The 20450-nt window shown below is 43.8% G+C and overlaps 3 protein-coding genes across 6 annotated transcripts; all 3 read right to left on the reverse strand.

Moving 5' to 3' along the window:
• Positions 1–1082: 1082 nt before the first annotated feature.
• Positions 1083–7091, reverse strand: LOC106611896 (zinc finger Y-chromosomal protein). 4 transcript variants are annotated; one of them, XM_014212541.3, is made up of 5 exons: positions 6284–7091; positions 5111–5463; positions 4819–4958; positions 3157–3217; positions 1083–3059 (listed from the first exon to the last, which is right to left on the reverse strand). In XM_014212541.3, exons 2-5 carry the CDS (start codon positions 5400–5402, stop codon positions 1648–1650), a joined length of 1905 nt encoding a protein of 634 aa, XP_014068016.1. In that variant the 5' UTR covers positions 5403–5463; positions 6284–7091; the 3' UTR covers positions 1083–1647. The 4 variants fall into 4 exon arrangements, with proteins under 4 accessions (XP_014068016.1, XP_014068015.1, XP_014068017.1 ...); XM_014212540.3 differs by having other exon boundaries at positions 6156–7090; XM_014212542.3 differs by lacking the exon at positions 6284–7091 and adding an exon at positions 6049–6270 and having other exon boundaries at positions 3157–3214.
• A 255-nt stretch (positions 7092–7346) lies between these two features.
• On the reverse strand, positions 7347–14860 carry LOC106611890 (uncharacterized). The gene is made up of 3 exons (XM_014212531.3): positions 14590–14860; positions 13836–14333; positions 7347–8368 (listed from the first exon to the last, which is right to left on the reverse strand). Exons 1-3 carry the CDS (start codon positions 14618–14620, stop codon positions 7479–7481), a joined length of 1419 nt encoding a protein of 472 aa, XP_014068006.1. The 5' UTR covers positions 14621–14860; the 3' UTR covers positions 7347–7478.
• Positions 14861–15428: 568 nt separating this feature from the next.
• On the reverse strand, positions 15429–19415 carry LOC106611891 (uncharacterized). The gene is made up of 3 exons (XM_014212532.3): positions 19044–19415; positions 16474–16940; positions 15429–16402 (listed from the first exon to the last, which is right to left on the reverse strand). The coding sequence occupies exons 2-3, from the start codon at positions 16775–16777 to the stop codon at positions 15543–15545; spliced, it is 1164 nt and encodes a 387-aa protein (XP_014068007.1). The 5' UTR covers positions 16778–16940; positions 19044–19415; the 3' UTR covers positions 15429–15542.
• Positions 19416–20450: the final 1035 nt, after the last annotated feature.

Consider the following 20450-nt stretch of genomic DNA (forward strand, 5'->3'; position numbering starts at 1 on the left):
GTCGAATTAAGTTTATGCACATGCGCACTTCACCGAGGAGGTGTTCCCTAACGAAAATATGCAAATACCGGCTACAACGCGCCAATAGGATCTCGCGCTTGGTCCTGCCCACTATGCTTAATTTGCTCCAATTGATAACAACACAGATTATCTATTTTGGGTTAGTTCTAACTTTATCTAAAGCCTTAAACTTCAAGTCTGTTTTGTAATACTGACTGGCCAAACAGCAAGTTACAAGTGACAAATCGGATTTGTTTGTGACAGCAGTCATTTGCTGACATGGCTACGCTAGTTGTCATAGTAATTTTAAGGGTGTGTGCACAGTGGTATAGGCTGATTGGTAACCATCAGAAGTTACAGCATGCAGCAAGCTAAGGTGACAACAACACATGCCATGGATGTTTCCCAATTGCTTTGAATGTTCAAAATCATAGTGTAAGAACACTTTTAAAGCCTCAAAGGATAAGATTATCCAATTTCCAAAACAAGTCCTTTTTGGGTAGCCACAAAAGTCAACTAGTTAGTGGTTTATCTTTCTGACACATTCACTCATTTGTTAAAACAATTAGCAAGCTCATTAGCTACCACATGTTTGTTGTCAAACTGTCAACATAGTAGCTAGCAAGCAACAAGATATGCCAAATAAGTCTAAAAACCATTTGCTGGCAAATAAATCAGATTTGACCACTTAGACAAGTCACATTGCCAGGAATCATATTTGTATCTGACTTCACACCACCTACAAAGGTAATTTGAAACGTGGCTTGAAATATCAGATTCCATGTGCTTTTTAGCTGTTCAGACTGCAGGAAAATGAACAGATTCAAATTGGATATGCAAAAAAAATAAGGATTTGAGTCACTTCAATGTGAACATGGTTTTTAAATGTACCTGAAGATCTAACGACTTGAAATAACTATTGCAAATGAGGAAAATGTACTATTTGTTATCCTTTATTACTGGAGGTCTCTACTGCCCATGTTTGTGCAATCATTGTAATTCATATAAAAGGTCACTAATAAACTGGGTGATCCATGAAAAACCATATTGAAGTATGCATGACCTATTGAATAAAGTCAACCTCCAGTAAATACATTTTATTCATGTAAAAAAAAAATTAAAAGAAATTGAGCAAAAGTATATTCCCTGTGCTTTTCTTGACAACAGAGAATGTACAGTACAAAGAACATGTTACATTTGTCATAATAATATAGAAATGATAGAGACCTGTTTACATGGAACTAAAAACATAAAAACATGGCTCCAAGACGTTGAAATTAAAAATGCCATAAACCGGTCTGGCACTGACTTTAAAAAAATGTGATCCTGCAACCCCATATCACAGTTTTATCAGTGATACCCATATTGAGCACCATATCACAAACATTGACCACCAAATCACAAGTTTTTGCTCTTTTAGCGTCCTCTCTCAGCATTATGTTAATTCACTGGCCACCAGGGTTGGGGTCAATTCCCTTTTCACTCAGCCAGTCAATGATTACAAAAAGGCTAATCGAAAATAAACAGCACTTTTCAAATCACAAATGTAATTTCAAATGGACGTAACAATCTGACTTTCTGAATGTAATTGATCCCGGTCCTGCTGAACACTCCAACTTGACTAGGCCGAGCCATGTGGGGACAGACTCAGGCATGGACAGTTTCATAGTGGATCCTCAGGGAGTTACTGTTGTGGAAAGTCCTGTTACAGCGAGGACAGCGGGACCGCGGGTTGGGTTTCTTGAATTGGTGGACTAGTAACAGATGTCTCTTACGTTCGGCCATGGTCTCAAATTGCTGAACACACCTGAGGCATTGGTACTTCTTCCCCGGGTGGGCGGACCTCCTGTGGCTGATCAAGATGGGGTGACAGCGGAATTTCTTGCCGCACTCTTCGCAGCTGAGCGGTTTCTCACCTGTGTGGATGCGGAAGTGTTGAACGAGGCTCATCTGTGAACTTAGCAGCTTTTTACACACTGTGCATTGAAACAGACCGTCTGTTACTGTCATTTGCTTCCGTTTGCTGTTTGCCTTTGCACGTCGATCGTCTTTGCTCTTTGACTTAACGGCAGGTTGCTGCTCAGCACCGTTAGCAATGGGATCCTCCACTGGTGCAGTCCAGGAGAGGTATCTGCTGCTCTCCTCACCCCCGTACACATCCGCATGGGCTTTACGCAAATGTAATATCAGGAACTGCTTTACACGGAACCTCTGCCCACACTGGTTACAAGGGTACGGTCTCTCACCTGTGTGAATGCGTTCGTGGTCCTGCAGGGAATTTGCAGAAGTGTACTCCTTATGGCAAACGTGACAAGAATAAAGTTGTGGATGTGTGCTGCCTTTAGGGGAGCCAGCTTTGTTGTTGGGGGAGGTAGGTTTGTCTTTGGGGGGTAGAGGTTTGACCTTGCTGGAAGAGAGAGGTTTGTTGTTGGGGGAAGTAGGCTTTGTTCTGCTGGGGGAGAGGGATTTCACTTTGTGGTTGATAGAGTTGGACTTTTCTTTGACGTTAGAGCAAGGTTTGTTCTTTTCTGTTTTGCCGTGGCTGTTCAATGTGTGCACACGGAGTGCACTTGGATACGGAAACTTTTTGGGACACTTGGGACATTTGTATGTCCCCTTGTTATGAGACCTCATGTGCACAGAAAGGCCAAACTCTCTGTGAAAGCCCTTCCCACAGTATTTGCAGCAGAAACTCTTGTCAGTTCCACTGGTTGTTGCTTCTTCTTCTGCATTAGGTTCCATTTTTAAATGCTTTCTTCTCCTTCCTACCTTCTTTTTCACTATGTCACTCGTTTTCCCATGTGTCCCCTCACTGTGTTTGCTTTGTAAGTCACAATCTTTTCCTTGTCTTGTGCTGTGCCTCAAGACATTCTTGTCTAATAAGACGCTGCTCTGGGGTTCCGGATTGTCTTGTTTGAATGTGCACAACAGACTACCATGGGTCTTCCTCAGCCCCCGCCCCCGCCCTACTGAACCACCACAACCGTACCCTAACCCGGCCCCGCTCAGTTCAGGTATGTCTTTTAAACGTCTGTTTAACAACCGCTCCGCAGCTGACCCTGGAGGAGAGAGGAGCGGAAAGAGCGGGATCAGTAATGATGTCCTGCACCAGGAGCTGAATTACAATTACAAGGGGCAAGGATGATTTACTCTTACCTTTTCGTGGAGGACTCCTGGCTAGGGCTGTCAGCAAGTGGTTATCAAAATCTTCAGCCTGCTAAAACACAGACTCATAATGAATATGCTCACAACCAAAAACGCCACCAAAGTACTACTAAAGCAGACATTTAAAGAGTGACTGATGATAAAAAATATAAAATCATGGAAATCCAGATGTTTCAGGCTTCGTTATAGTGAAACGTCAATTTATTTAGACAGTTCGTTGCAAAAGTGATATATTTAGGAGTTTTGGTAGCAAATCTAGCTCTTTTTGCCGCTTAAAGTTCAACTCTGATGTAGAGGTGCCTTAAGAAGGTTCCTCTACGTCATCTCAAGGGAGGGTCGGTATGAAATGTACTCCCTTCTAGATATGCTGGGTGGTACCACGTCATCTCAAGGGAGGGTCGGTATGAAATGTACTCCCTTCTAGATATGCTGGGTGGTACCACGTCATCTCAAGGGAGGGTCGGTATGAAATGTACTCCCTTCTAGATATGCTGGGTGGTACCACGTCATCTCAAGGGAGGGTCGGTATGAAATGTACTCCCTTCTAGATATGCTGGGTGGTACCACGTCAAGGCTTGCTATAAAAGCAGGTGACAGCGCACCTTATTTGGTAATGGTCTTGGTAAGTGGAGTGTGCCAATATAGTTTGCGTTATGCTTCCTTGACTAGACCTCGGACTTTACACGAAATTTAAAAGGCACTAAGGCATATTTCCACATTTGACCAAATTCAACATTTTTGCTTACTGTTTCAAACACATCTATGAGCTTCTACAAAGAACAAAAACATGTAGGCAATGAGGATTATACGTTTATATTCGTAGCTACATCCATCGTAACGAGAAATAGATGACAATGGTGGTCATCTCAACTTGTATTTTTTCCCAACTGCTATGATAGAATGGTGGCGCATTGTGAGTTTTAATCCCACATGGGCCAGATATATATTTTTTTAAATACTTTATTTACAACATTCATCCCATGCCCACACTTCTAATTCTGAAAAGTGAAAGTATACTTGTGAGAAGAGTCACCCTGGTAGTAGTTGTAGGTTTTTATACAGAACTCAAGACCAATCTGTGAGTTCATTTGACCATTGGAAAAAGAGCTACTACGCAGTAGCTCTTTTTCCAATGGTCAAATGAACTCACAGAACTCACAGAAATACCGCAATGCTGGTTGGATTGAATTGAGCCCCTAATCTTCATTTTCAAGGTGATTGTACTTTTCTTCCCACTATAATAATGCAATAAATGTGAGGTCACATTTCATGGGGATTCAAACTTACACCGCAAGGTTGTAAGTAGATGTCAGAAACTCAGCACCTTACCACTGTGAGCTAACTGTCCAGAGCCATATTTCTATGATGTACATCATTTTATTATCAGAGCGTGCCAGTGGACATCTGGTAAATATGCTTTAATGAGACAGTATTTGGATCAGGTACAACTACGTTTACCCACCCCAATTCCCCCAAACTGAATGCATTTTTGAAAATGTGAATGGGTTGGGAAAAGGCTGAAATTGGGGTTCAGTTACCCTTTAACCTAATTAACAGAAGACATTCTTTTGTTCAGCCGTGTGCTACATTTGGGTGTGCACTATGACTGTCTGTTTATTGATTCAGGTTTCCCACACTGGACCGGTCACTGACCTCTTGTTTGATGTTAGGGATGCGCCATAGAGACACACTCAGTGGTCGCAGGTCCACCCATGGCCACTCATTTTCCTTTTTGATCTTTGAGGGTGGAATTAAAGAATCTTCTGACTGAAGGGGCTCGCACCAATCGGGTACTGCATAGAAACCCAAAGATAGAAATGTAATGACACAGAAAAATAAAGCTCAGCTGACACCAACTGGGAGGAAAAAAAATGCATTTCGTGTCTACACAGTTATCAAGACCTGACATTTTATGTTGCTATTTGTCTACTCAATATCAAGTTACCTTCTTCTTCCATCTCAGCAATTGTCGTCACGTCAGTGACTGTTTGCCCAGAGGTGTTGGCAGCCGTATCATCCAACTCCTTTATTTTTCCACCCTCCTTCAACCTCATCTCTGCCAGCCTCAGCTTCCCCTTTAATGCTGAGATCTCCTCTACACTCTGCATCAGCTCTGCCTGCTGCTCACTCAGACTGCCCTCAAAGATCTTGGAGATCTCACACACGGCTGCAGTGAGCAGGGAGTCCATGACGGAGGACAACTGCAACCTGAAGGTGTTCTGCACCTTCTCCGACATCTTTAATCTCTCCAGCTCAGGTTTGTGTGACGTCACCCAGGTTTTAGAGTGGGAAGCTCAGCTGTCAATCAAGACGAATCATGTAAACATCAGGAGGTATAACAGGACAACAGTAAAGTTACAGTACAGTAGACTAACGCTGTATTCAAGATCAGGAAACCATTTTTGGCATATTTGACCACATTAACAACTGAAGAAAATACTGCTGGGATTGTTTTCAAACTAAAGAAACGATGCTGATTAGGGAGTGATCAGAGGTCAGCTTTAATACGATGATTTTGTTAACACTTTGTCATCAACATAACATTTATACCTCAAATACCTTAATTATTTAACTTTTTAAAATCGGATATATCCGGATTTATGGCGATGTAGCTACAGTAACGTTACACGACTCGAGAAGAAGACACTGTGGGCTAGCACAAGCGAGTTTAACATGTCTTGTGTCACAAAGATAACTCTATAAACGTATATACATGCACGTTATACTGTTTTTAATGTTGTTGTCATTTACAAAGGTGTATGCATTGCTTACAGACGAGCAAGTCCAACACAACATGCAGTGAACGTGCATTGCTAGCTAGTGAACTAGCTGGGGGTCCGGGCGCGAAAACGTAAACATGGCAGTCAGTCGGTCAGCACAAACCTGCTAAAACAGTGGTCTCTAAAACAACTGACTCCGTTGGCTTGGTCGTCGGCGTTTTTTGGTGTATATCTTCAACGTATGGAGCATGCAATATAAACAATATTTACTTTTGTTAGAACTGTCCGCTGTAGTGCAAAAGCTCGAATCCGCTACCACACCAACATTTTCCCGAGTGGACCTCGCCTCTCGGCCAACCCTCGCGATTTTCCATATCCAATAAGATTCCGATGTGTACCTGAGCACTGGCAGGAGATTCCAATAGGGTCCAGCTGCGCCGTCATCTCTCAGAGCAGTCATCACTCAGGGTCTCTTCTTCTTCGATGAGGTTTAACGGCGGTTGGCATCCAATAAATGTTGCATTACCTCCACCTACTAGACTGGAGTACATCTCCCTTATACTGTGCTTGAACAAAATAAACAAATACCCAACCATCTAACACTACACTCACAAAAAATAAATAACACCACCCTACTCCACTATTTAAATGTATTTAGTCCTACCTCGGGCCAACAACCTGAAAGGATGGGACACCGCCACTTAACACACCCTGTAACTCTTCTGATGTCAAGTCTCGCACACCCAAATACTTCTCTGCAGCTGCCACCACAACCTCAATTGTCTGCGACTTACGTTCCATCCCTGCAGTACAGTTGATAACCATTGCTATAAATTCTAAAAATCCAATCTTACTGAAACATATATCACTTGTACTGGTACATATCTACAACTCACAACACTTCTCTCAGGATCTCTCCCCCTTGACCCATTTTCCTCAACTTCCTTCACTGCCTCAGCATACAACTATTTCTGCACTACTCTAACCCTGGAAACCTCAACCTGCTTCTCTCGCACTGAACATTTCTGATGCCCAGCCCCATGGGCACCCCTGCAATTAACACATACCACTACTTTCCCCAATGCTACACATTCCTTTGTCTCAAGCCCTGCTGCACACTTCTCACACCTTGGAACCTCCCTCCAACACACTGCTGCCACATGCCCATAAGCTTGACACCTGTAACAATGTAATGTGTTCAGCACAAAAGCTCGTACAGGTCTGTGACATCGAGGTGATCATACTGCGAATGCGCGGGAACTCATAAATCTTTTTCTTTGAGGAGAGAATCTCTGTCAAATTAATTTATTTCCCAGGGGAAGATATCTGTTACTCTATGGCCATTGTGGTTCGGACAAGGCTACTTACATTTTACTATTTTACTTTTAAGGTGTGTGTGTGTGTGTGTGTGTGTCACAGTTACACCGTTTGACCAACAATTTAAGAAAGGATGAGAATAACTTATTTACAAAGTTTTATTCCTCTCAACACTAAATGAATCAGCAACTAATAGATACACTGAACATAGTACACATGGGCACTTATTCCCCCCCCCCTATGATTTTCTAAATCAACCTGCTTCATCTCAAAGGTCTACCTTGCTGCATGAATCTGTTCATGTCTTTTCAGGTCCGCTCTAGAATAGAATCTGTTCCCACAGTCCGTGCAGTTGTAAGGCCTCTCTGCAGTGTGAAGGACCCTGTGTTTTTCCAAGCCGCTCTGAAGGCTGAAGCTCTTCCCACACTGAGAGCAGCTGAATGCCCTCTCCCTCGTGTGGCGCTGCATGTGTACCCTGAAGTGGCACATGTACACAAAGCCCATACCGCACTGGGAGCAGGTGAAGGCCTTCTTCCCTGTGTGGTGGTACTTCTGGTGGTCTTTCAGGTTTCGGAGTTGAGGGAAGCTCTTCCCACAGTGTGGACAGCTGAAGGGTTTGACCCTCAGCTGTGCCGTTGTGTTGATGCTTTCGAGGGCCCCCACAGCATGCTCTGTCCCGTGGGTGGGTATCACTGACCTTGAAAGTAGTTGCTGCTCCTTCCTGATCCATGGTGTTGGAGGTAGTGGAGGCTCCCTGGCCAATGGTGCTGGAGGTAGAGGTGGAGGCTCACTGTCCCATGGTGCTGGAGGAAAAGGCTCACTGGCCCATGGTGCTGGAGGAAGAGGCTCACTGGCCCATGGTGCTGGGAGTGGAGGTGGAGGTTGAGGCTCACTGGTCCAAGCCCCAGCATGTGAGCTCAATCTCTGCAGACGACTCAGGCTCACTATGGAGGCATCTGTGGATGTGACCATCTGGGTAACCAGATCCTCCCAGTCATTGGGCTCTTCTTTGATATGGACTACATGGGCCTCCCTCTCGTCCATCCTTTCAGAGACACAGAAAGAGCTAGGTGTGGCTATTTCCTGTGGACCCTCTCGCTCTGGGAGAGCGCTGGATCCACCTGACTGGAACATCTCCTGTTTGAAAACACAACCTTCCTCTGCTCCTGAGGATAGAACAGAAATAAGTTACAGATCCTATATCAGGTGTGTGTGTGTGTTAGTCTGATTAATCAGGCTGTAATACACAATTAATTGGTATATACAGCCTGAAACTAATGCCTGCAAAATTGTGTAAAATGTTCCTTAAAAGCCAGAATAGTGAATACAATTACATTTAAACTCTAGCGGTTGTCTGTGTGGTTTGTCCTTCAGCTGCTCAAAATTTGAGACAAAATATCCACAGTTAAGTATTGTTTTCTAAAAATGTTTAAGAGTTGGTAGGTATATGGTCAGTAGGTATATGGTTCAGTTCAGCACCAAAGTAAAGTTAGTTTTATATTCGATATTCGGTTATCTCATCAATAGCTACTGAACCAAGCATGCCATGACAATGAAAAAAAATCTTACTTAAATAAAAAACGTGTATTGTTCTCCATCCTCCCCTGATTCAGAATATAAACATTTTTTACCAATAAAAATAACTTTACCTCTGTGCCGAACCAAACCATACTCCTTACCGGCTCATTAAAGTTGGGTAAACAATACCTTTCTGTGGATATTTTGTCTCAAATTTTGAGCAGCTGAAGGACAAACCGCACAGAAACCAGTACGCCCTCCGATGAACCATCAAAACAGGCAAAGCGCCAATACAGGACTAAGATCGAATCCTACTACACCGGCTCTGACGCGCATCGGATGTGGCAGGGCTTGCAAACTATTACGGATTACAAAGGGAAACCCAGCTGCAAGCTGCCCAGTGACACGAGCCAACCAGGAGCTAAATGCCTTCTATGCTCGCTACGAGGCAAGCAACACTGATCCATGCGTGAGAGCACCAGCTGTTCCGGACAACTGTGTGATCACGCTCTCCGTAGCCGATGTGAGTAAGACCTTTAAACAGGTTAACATTCACAAGGCCGCAGGGCCAGACGGAGTACGAGGACGCGTACTCGGAGCATGCGTTGACCCACTGGCAAGTGTCTTCACTGACATTTTCAACCTCTCCCTGACCCAGTCTGTAATACCTACATGTTTTAAGCAGATCACCATAGTCCCTGTGCCCAAGAACGCCAAGGTCTAAATGACTATCGCCCCGTAGCACTCACATCTGTAGCCATGAAATGCTCCGAAAGGCTGGTCATGGCTCACATCAACACCATCATCCCAGACACCCTGGACCCACTCCAATTCGCATACCGTCCCAACAGATCCACAGATGACACAATCTCTATTGCACTCCACACTGCCCTTTCCCACTTGGACAAGAGGAACACCTATGTGAGAATGCTGTTCCTTGACGACAGCGCAGCATTCAACACCATAGTGCCCTCCAAGCCCATCACTAAGCTAAGGACCCTGGGACTGAACACCTCCCTCTGCAACTGGATCCTGGACTTCCTGACGGGCCACCCCCAGGCGGTAAGGGTAGGCAACAACACGTCTGCCACGCTAACCCTCAACACGGGGGCCCCTCAGGGGTGTGTGCTTAGTCCCCTCCTGTACTGAAATCAAATAAATTGTATTTGTCACATGCTTCGTGAACAACAGGTGTGGACTAACAGTGAAATGCTTACACAACAATGCAGAGAAAATAAAATATAGAAAAAATGTAAAACACGTAATAATAAATAATAGATACACAATGAGTAATGATAACTTGGCTACAGGGTACCAGTAGAGTCAATGTGCAGTGGTACACGGTAATAGATGGAAAATATGTACATTTAACTAGGAATAAAATTACAGATAGTAAACAGTACCAGCAGCAGCATATGTGATGAGTCAAAAAAGTGTGTGTGGAGGGGGGCGGTATACCGTATTTTATGATATACCTGTATTGATGCCGGTACCGGTTTGGGTTTTTACTTTACCTGCTATGCCAGTATTTGAATGTTTAGTTTGTTAAATGTGATACGTCATGTCAATTTTTATAGTTTACTTTGCTACTTGAGTCATCTCTCTCTGCTCTTTCTCTCCGCGACACTTTCCACACAGATTTAGCCACGCCCCGTCCCTCAGAGCGCATTTGATGTTCCTCAACCATGAGACACTTGCATTCAGTCTGCATGGTCAACGCAGCACATGCAACAATGTTCATGACAACAATGCTGTTTTCACTTTGCTTCTTAATATACATCCACTAGGTGTTCCATAATGACACTATTAGTTTGTGTTATATCAGCAAACAGCTAGTTTGTCTTTTCTTAGCAAGTTGCCCTTAATCTTGTGAGATGCTAATTGTTAGCCACTAATAGCTAGCTAGCTAATAAATGTACTGAGTAAAAGCAAACGTAGCTAGCTAATACAGCCTGATAATACCAGTGATGGTGTAGACCTAAATCAGCATGTTGTTTGTGCAACAGTATCTTCTAAATCAAAGAGAAATATGCAAAGCAAAAATGTATTAGCTACATGAAGTAGCTAAGAGAAAACATGCAATCAAACCAAAGCTTATAGGGTCCCGTAGGAAACACTTACCAAAACTTTAGTTCCAACTCTCACAATAACTGCTCCCTGGCATTTTAATTCGTTGTCGTCTCAAACCACACCGTATTCAAAGTGCCCACTATTATATTCTAATTATAGAATTGGAATAGTCATTCTATTTCCATGATTCCAACAGTTTTGCTCTAATTCGCAAGTCAAATCGCAATTGCAACATTTGGTTAAAAATAAGTCCTAGATTATTTGCCAATATCGTGCAGCCCTATGTGGCAGTGTGGAAATTATCTCAATTGAGCAGTGGTGTAAAGTACTTCAGTAAAAATACTTTCAAGTACTACTTAAGTCTTTTTTTTGGTATCTGTACTTTACCATTTTTATTTTTGACAACTTTTACTTCACTACATTCCCAAAGAAAATACTGTACTTTTTACTCCCTACATTTTCCCTGACACCTAAAAGTACTCGTTACATTTTGATGCTTAGCAGGACAGGAAAATGGTCCAATTCACGCACTTGTCAAGAGAACATCCCTGGTCATCTACTGTCTCTGATCTGGAGGACTCACTACACACAAATGCTTTGTTTGTAAATTATGTCTGAGTGTTGGAGTGTGCCCCAGGCTATCCGTAAATACAATTAAAAAAAAGAAAATGGTGCCATCTGGTTCGCTTAACATAGGGAATTTGAAATTATTTATACTTTTACTTCTGATACTTAAGTACATTTGATCAATTACATTTACTTTTGATACTTAAGTTTATTTAAAACCAAATACTTTTAAACTTTTACTCAAGTAGTATTTTACTGGGTGACTTTCACTTTTACTTGAGTAATTTTCTATTAACGTATCTTTACTTTTACTCCAGTATGACAATTGGGTACTTTTCCCACCACTACAACTGAGTGCAGGAAATGCAGAAATGATAAGTACTGAAATTTGTTTTGGTTGAAGTTGAATTGAACGTATAAAACAATCAGAATGGAGAAATACTAATTGAAATCACTTAGAATGTATGTGTTGCCACCCTAGGATCACTCACTACTCATGAAGCAAATGTAGAACTTCTATTATTCAAAAACTAAAAATACAGTCAAATACCGTCCAATTTCAAAAAAATACTGTGATATAATATTTTGTCCATAGTGCCCGCCCTAAGACTTGGTTAATAAGTACCGCTTTCCATGCGGTTGCATAGGGCCTTCCTCTGACATCATCTGATTTAAGGTCCTGACTGGAAGGGAGCTCGGCCCCAGTGATGTACTGGGCCGTACGCACTACCCTCTGTAGCACCTTGCAGTCGGATGCCAAGCAGTTGCCATACCAAGTGGTGATGCAGCCAGTCAAGATGCTCTTAATGGTGCAGCTGTAGAATATTTTGAGGATCTGAGGGCCCATGCCAAATCTTTTCAGCCTCCTGAGGGGGAATAGGTATTGTTGTTCCCTCTTCACGACTGTGTTGGTGTGTTTGGACCAGTGGAGGCTGCTGAGGGAAGGATGGCTCATAATAATGGCCGGAACGAAGCAAATGGAATGGTATCAAACACCTGGAAACCATGTATTTTATGTATTTGATACCATTCCTCTAATTCCGCTCCAGCCATCAACATGAGCCTGTTCTCCCCAATTAAGGTGCCACCAACCTCCTGTGGTTTGGACCATAATAGATCCTTAGTGATGTGGACACTGAGGACCTTGAAGCTCTCGACCTGCTCCACTACAGCCCCGTTGATGTGAATGGGGGCTTGCTTGGCCCTCCGTTTCCTATAGGTCCTTTGTCTTGCTCAGATTGAGTGAGAGGTTGTTGTAATGGCACTACACTGCCAGATCTCTGACCTCCTCCCTATAGGCTGTCTTATCGTCGTCGGTGACCAGGCCTACCACACCCGTGTCAAGCAGCTCAATCACTAGGGCCAAGCTCCCTGCCTTCCAAGACCTCTTTACCAGGCAGTGTCAGAGGAAGGTCCTAAAATTGGTCAAAGACTCTAGCCACCTAAATCATAGACTGTTCTCTCTGCTACCACATGGCAAGTGGTACCGATGCACAAAGTCTGGAACCAACAGGACCCTGAACAGCTTCTACCACCCCAAGCCTTAAGACTGCTAAAGAGTTAGTCTGGGTAGCTATTGGGTAACTATTTTGCTATCTGGATTAGTGTTGTCACGATACCAGAATTTTGACTTCGATACCAGGTTTAGTATCACAATACTCAATACATCACGATACTCGATACCACAAAAAAAGGCATATTAGCCAAAGTCACAGAATGGCACTTCATCCAGACAGAGCAGTAGCTGAGTTTCTGTTTAATTGTTGGCCATTTTTTTGTTCAATATCATTATTATATTAGAACATTTATACGTCTATTTTTGTTTTTAGAGCCATGTTTGCATTAATTGAATCAATTATACAATCAATTTGACATTGCTTTTACCAATCTAACTACAAACAACATAATGGTAATCATTTATTTGAATGGTAAATCTCTATTTACACTGAATATTCTGACTCATCATATATGCTGCTGCAACTGTTGATGGTCTGTCAGTTTATTCCAAGTTATATGTACATATCTACCTCGTACCCCTGCACATGAACTCGGTACTGGTACCCTGTGTATATAGCCAAGTTATTACCTCATACCCCTGCACATTAACTCAGTACTGGTACCCCTTGTTTATAGCCAAGTTATCGTTACTCATTGTGTAACAATTATTACGTGGTACTTTTTTTAATTATTTCCAAATGTTATTTCTCTGTGCACTGTTGGGGAAGGATTTGGAAGCATTTCACTGTTAGTCCACACACACACCTGTTGTTTACGAAGCATGTGATGAATAGCATTTGATTTTAATTTGAGTACGTTTAAATGACATTTAATTCATATTCTGGCTTGTAAGGAAAATGTACATGATTTTGCAGGTATACGTTTCAGGCTGTATATACCAATTAATTGTGTATTATTGCCTGATTAATCAGACTGTGTGTGTGTGTATATATATATATATATATATATCTCCTCACTCACCTAACAGAGCATCTTCCCTCTCCTCAGTGTCTCCAGCACAACCACATCTCCTACACATCCCTGTCTGCTCTCTCTCTTCCCTCTTCTTTCTCTGCTCTCTCTCTTCAACTTCCCTCCTCTTCCTCTCCTCCTCTCCATCCCTCCATCTGTGTTCACACTGCTGCAGCCTCTCCTTCAAGATTTCCACTTCCCGCTTGCTCCCGGTCACTTCCTTCAGGAAGTTGTCCTTCACCAGCCGAGTGATCTCATGCACAGCGGTTTTGAGGACCGTTTCCATGACTCCATTGAGCTGGTACTGGAAGGTGAGGATGGCCTCTGACATAACTGCAACAACATCAACACTGGAACCCCCCCTCCTTCCCTTATTGGTACCAGTCCCAGAGTTCACAGCCAGTCTTCTACGGATGAGCTGTTTCCCAGTTTGGTTCACTATAATGGAAAGACTTGGATTTAGCCTCCTCCAGATCACACCAGTGCCCAGAGTCAGGTCTCTTCCTCCTAGAAACAGGGGCAAGCTGTAAAATACACCAAATGTGGTCTTGATGTGCCTCAAATATCTTGTCAGTTATAGGCAGCTCACTTACCAATGATTTAGCGCAGCAACATGCTCGTAACTAACAAATTAATAAACCCGTACACCCCTTTTTACTTGTGGTTAGGTGTATGCATTTATCAAACTTGCTAGCTAGCTTTACATACAGATAACACAGTGTATTACTGCAGAAGGTCTGTCAATTTCACAAAATATTCTTACCACTTCCCAAACGTGATTTGTTGTTCGTCATAAAAATCAGCTAGTTACAAATATCCTATCTCTCCTAGAACTGTACTCATACGTATCAAAGACAGGTAGCTAGCTAGCTATTGTAATAAGCTAACAGCTACTAGATAGACGGTTAGACTAAAGATATAACTAACCCAAGATGGTTCAACAGTGTCGTTTAGAGTGTGAGCAGATGAAGCATGGTGGGCAGAACAAGCAAGGAGATGGGCAAAGGCATGCACAAGCTAGCGATATCCTATTGGCACGTTGTAGCATTATTTCCATATTTCCGTTAGGGAACGCCCCTCTGAAGTGCGCGTGTGCACAAACTCAATTCGACCTTACATTGAGTTATTGAAAACGAGTGCATGTTGTCAAAGCGTCAAGTCTATGAAACCTAGTGCACTGTGTTCGTAATTGATTTTAGTTTTGGGAACAACATTTTTTATTCAGATGAGATGTTTCATTGATTAGAAAATCAGACCAGTTTCACCTAGCCCCAACTAGACTTCCTCTCACTACCATATTTGGTAGTGAGAAAACGTTCTAAACGGATGCATCAGCTTTATAGCGCCTGTGACGTATCTAGGTTACCCATTCTGTATTTTGCTAGACTAGAGACGTTGGGGCCCGTCCCTCTGCTCTGTGACATCGAGGTGATCATACAGCGAATGCAATTTCGCAGAACTCCTACATATTTTTCTTCAATGTTGGAATCGGCAGTGCCGTTTTGATTCGGACAAGGCCACTTATTACTCTTTTACTTAAGATATGTCTTTGTGTATGTAACAGTTAACACTGAACAATAATTTATTAAGTAAGGATGAGAATAATGTCTTCATAGTGTTTTATTCCTTTCAACATTAAAATGTATATGCAACAACACATTGAACATAGTACACATGGGCAGTTATTTCCTCCCTCCCAAATTAACCTGCTCCACCTCAAAGGTGTATCTTGCACTGGATTTGTTCATGTCTTTTCAGGTCCGCTCTAGAATAGAATCTGTTCCCACAGTCCGTGCAGTGGTAAGGCCTCTCTGCAGTGTGAATGACCCTGTGTCTCTTCAAGCCGCTCTGAAGGCTGAAGCTCTTCCCACACTGAGAGCAGCTGAACGGCCTGTCCCCCGTGTGGCACTGCATGTGTACCCTGAGGTGGCACATGTACACAAAACCCTTACCACACTGGGAGCAGGTGAAGGCCTTCTTCCCTGTGTGGTGGTACTTCTGGTGGTCTTTCAGGTTTCGGAGCTGAGGGAAGCTCTTTCCACAGTGTGGACAGCTGTAGGGTTTGACCTGTGCCGTTGTGTTGATGCTCAGGCCATTGGGACTGGTCTCGAGGGCACCAACAGCATGCCCTGTCCCCTGGTTGGGTATCACTGACCTTGGGAGTAAGTGCTGCTCCTTCCTGGTCCATGGTGCTGGAGGTAGAGGTGGAGGCTCCCTGGCCAGAGGTGCTAGAGGTAGAGGTTCCCTGGACCATGGTGCTAGAGGCTGAGGATCACTGGCCCATGATGCTGGGAGTGTAGGCGGAGGCTCACTGGTCCATGCCCCAGTATTTGAGCTCAATCTCTGCAGACGACTCAGGCTCATTATGGGAGAATCTGTGGATGTGACCATCTGGTTTACCAAGTCCCCCCAGTCATCGGGCTCCTCTTTGATATAGACCACATGGTCCTCCCTCTCTACCATCCTCTCAGAGACACAGGAAGAGCCAGGCGTGGCTGTATCCTGTGGACTCTCTCCTGCGCTGGGTCCATCTGGCTGGAACATCTCCGGTTTGATATCAAAACCTTTCCCTGTTCCTGAGGACAGAACCAAACACAGTCAGAAATTCTATATTGTGTGTGTGCGTGTGCGTGTGTGTGGATCTCACCTAACTGTCTCTCTCCAGCACAACCACATCTCCGACACACACCCCTCTGCTCTGTCTCTTCCCTCTTCTTTCTCTGCTCTTTCTCTTCAACTTCCCTCCTCTGCCGCTCCTCCTCTCCATCCCTCCATCTCTGCTCACATTGCTGCAGCCTCTCCTTCAAGATTTCCACTTCCTGCTTGCCACCCGTCACTTCTTCCAGGAAGCTGTCCTTCACCAGCCGAGTGATCTCATGCACAGCGGTTTTGAGGACCGTTTCCATGACTCCATTGAGTTGGTACTGAAAGGTGAGGATGGCCTCTGACATAGTTGCAACACTGGAAAATCCAATACCTGTCCCAAAGTTCACAGCCAGTCTTCTATGGATGAACTGCCCTCCTTGTTTCCCAGTTTGGTTCACTACAAGGGAAAGACTGGGATTTAGCCTCCTCCAGATCCCACCAGTGTCCAGAGAGTGAGGGATCTTCCTCCTGGAAACAGAGGCAAGCTGTCAAATACACCAAATGCGGTCTTGATGTGGCTCTAATACCTTGTCAGTAAGAGCAAGCTCACCTACCAATGATTTAGCGCAGAAACATGCTTGTAACAAACAATTAATACATTTTTACTTACAGTGCCTTACCCCATAATGACAAAGCAAAAAACTTTTTTTTTTAATTGTTGCAAATAAAAAAACTGAAATACCTTATTTACATAAGTATTCAGACCCTTTGCTATGAGACTCGAAATTGAGATCAGGTGCATCCTGTTCCCATTGATCATCCTTGAGATGTTTCTACAACTTGATTGGAGTCCCCCAGGGGTAAATTCAATTGATTGGACATCATTTGGAAAGGCACACACCTGTCTATATAAGGTCCCTCAGTTGACAGTGCATGTCAGAACAAAAACCAAGCCATGAGGTTGAAGGAATTGTCCGTAGAGCTCCGAGGCACAAATGTGGGGAAGGGTACCAAAAAATGTCTGCAACATTGAAGGTCCCCAAGAACACAGTGGTCTCCATCATTCTTAAATGGAAGAAGTTTGGAAACACCAAGACTCTTCCTAGAGCTGGCCGCCTGGCCAAACTGAGCAAGAACCCGATGGTCATTGACAGAGCTCCAGAATTCCTCTGTGGATGGGAGAACCTCCCAGAAGGACAACCATCTCTGCAGCACTCCACCAATCAGGCCTTTATGTAGAGTGGACAGATGGAAGCCACTCCTCAGTAGAAGGCACATGACAGCCTGCTTAGAGTTTGCCAAAAGGCATCTAAAGGACTCTCAGACCATGAAAAACAAGATTCTCTGGTCTGATGAAACCAAGATTGAACTCTTTGGCCTGAATGTCAAGCATCTCATCTATAGGAAACCTTGCACCATCCCTATGATGAAGCATGTTGGTGGCAGCATCATGCTCTGGGCATGTTTTTCAGCAGCAGGGACTGGGAGACTAGTCAGGATGGGAGAAAGATGAACTGAGCAAAGTACAGAGATCCTTGGTGAAAACCTGCTCAGGACCTCAGACTGGGGGTGAAGGTTCACCTTCCAACAGGACATCGACCCTAAGCACACAGTCAAGACAACACAGGAGTGGCTTCGGGACAAGTCTCAATGTCCCAGCCAGAGCCCAGACTTGAACATCTCTGGAGAGACCTGAAAATAGCAGTGCAGCGACGCTCTCCATCTAACCTGACAGAGCTTGAGAGGACCTGCAGAGAAGAATTGGAGAAACTCCCCAAATACAGGTGTGCCAAGCTTGTAGTGTCATACCCAAGAAGACTCAATGCTGTAATCGCTGCCAAAGGTGCTTCAACAAAGTAATGAGTAAAGGGTCTTAATACTTATGTAGATGTGATATTTATGTTATTTTTAATACATTTGCAAACATCACTAAAAAATATTTTTGCTTTGTCATTATGAGGTATTGTGTGTAGATTGAGGCAGGAAAACAATTGAATCAATTTGCGAATTAAGCTGTAACATAACAAAATTTAGAAAAAGCCAAGGGGTCTGATTACTTTCTGAATGCAATGTACCTTGTTTTGGTTGTGGCTAGATCTACCAAATAATGCATTTCTCAAGTTTAGCTAGTTGATGCTTTTGGCAACGCGTGTTGTGACAAAACGTCAAGGATCATCCTATTAAACAGACTTTCCAAACGTGGGTCTGTTGTAGACCCACTCCCTCCCTGTTAACCTCATGTCAAAATAAAAGTCCTGCACGTGCGACATATGTGGATAAATAAGGGATAACTTGAGGGGTCATTTTATTTTGACACGAGGTAAGGTTAGGCAGAGAGGAAGACCCACGTTTGGGAAGTATATTTAATAATAGGTTCCTTTAGATAATGTCTCAAATTCCCCGTCTTAATGACTAACCATCCTGCCCACCTCCACAGTACGTTTAACTGGAATTCTATTTAACTCCTGGCTTCCCACGGACGGTTTTTGTGCCAACCGGTACTGTAGAAAGTAAGGCTAAATGTGTAAATACACCCACGTTGCTAACAACACCTAGCTAAAGAGCTACTGATAGTAACACGGGGTTGTGTAGCAGCTTTCTGACCATTTGACTCAAAAAATATATACTTACCACTTTCCAAACGTTGTTTTTTGTTGTGCTAAAACCCATCAACTCGTTACAAACATCCTAGCTATGTCTCTTAGAACTGTACACAGAGGTAAAAGAGAAAGGTAGCAACTATATTTTTTTAGGATGTCACGTTTTATACCGGAACTCCCGAGGCATGCGTAGAAATCGCTCAGCAGTTTATTTCGAGGCAGAGTACTGTTGCTTGTATCGTTTGTCAGAAGCACGTGATCAATGACGCCCGAAGCTTCGTTTTTGTCGAACAACCACGTAATAGTTTTGCTATTGGTTTCGAGCCAAAAAAGCCATCCCAAAGATTTTCTGTGGCTACCCTGGGCACGCGCTGCGACATGCGCGACGTCAACTATAATTTGGCTGTTCTGAATTATTTTGACCAGCAGGTGCCACTAGTGTACAACGTGTTGATCAAAGCCTAGAGTAATGAACCTATACTCGACACAATTGGAATTGCACTCCACACTGCCCTTTCCCACCTGGACAAAAGGAACACCTATGTGAGAATGCTGATCATTGACTACAGCTCAGCGTTCAACACCATAGTGCCCACGAAGCAAATCACTAAGCTACTGGATCCTGGACTTCCTGATGGGCAGCCCCCAGGTGGTAAGGGTAGGTAACAACACATCTGCCATGCTGTTCCTCAGCACTGGGGCCCCTTAGGGGTGTGTACTTAGTCCCCTCCTGTATTCCCTGTTCACCCATGACTGCGTGGCCAAACACGACTCCAACACCATAATTAAGTTTGCTGACGACACAACAGTGTCTGATCACTGACAACGATGAGACAGCCTATAGGGAGGAGGTCAGAAACTGGCAGTGTGATGCAAGGATAACAACCTCTCCCTCAATGTGAGCAAGACAAAGGAGCTGATCTTGGACTACAGTAAAAGGCGGGCCGAACAGGCCCCCATTAACATCAACGGGGCTTTAGAGGAGCGGGTCGAGAGTTTCAAGTTCCTTGGTGTCCACATCACCAACGAACTATCATTGTCCAAACACACCAAGACAGTCGTGAAGAGGGCACGACAAAACCTTTTCCCCCTCAGGGGACTGAAAAGATTTGGCATGGGCCCCCAGATCCTCAAAACGTTCTACAGCTGCACATTTGAAAGCATCCTGACCAGCATCACTGCCTGGTATGGCAACTGCTCAGCATCTGACCGTAAGGCCCTACAGAGGGTAGTGCGTACGGCCCAGTACATCACTGGGGCCAAGCTTCCTGCCATCCAGGACCTATATAATAGGCTGTGTCAGAGGAAAGCCCATAAAATTGTCAGACTCCAGTCACCCAAGTCATAGACTTTTTATATGCTACCGCATGAAAAGCGGTACCAGAGCGCCAAGTCTAGAACCAAAAGGCTCCTTAACAGCTTCTACCCCCAAGCCATA

Source organism: Salmo salar, chromosome 09 (assembly GCF_965601325.2).
Source record: "Salmo salar chromosome 09, fSalSal1, whole genome shotgun sequence".
Taxonomy (NCBI): Eukaryota; Metazoa; Chordata; class Actinopteri; order Salmoniformes; family Salmonidae; genus Salmo; species Salmo salar.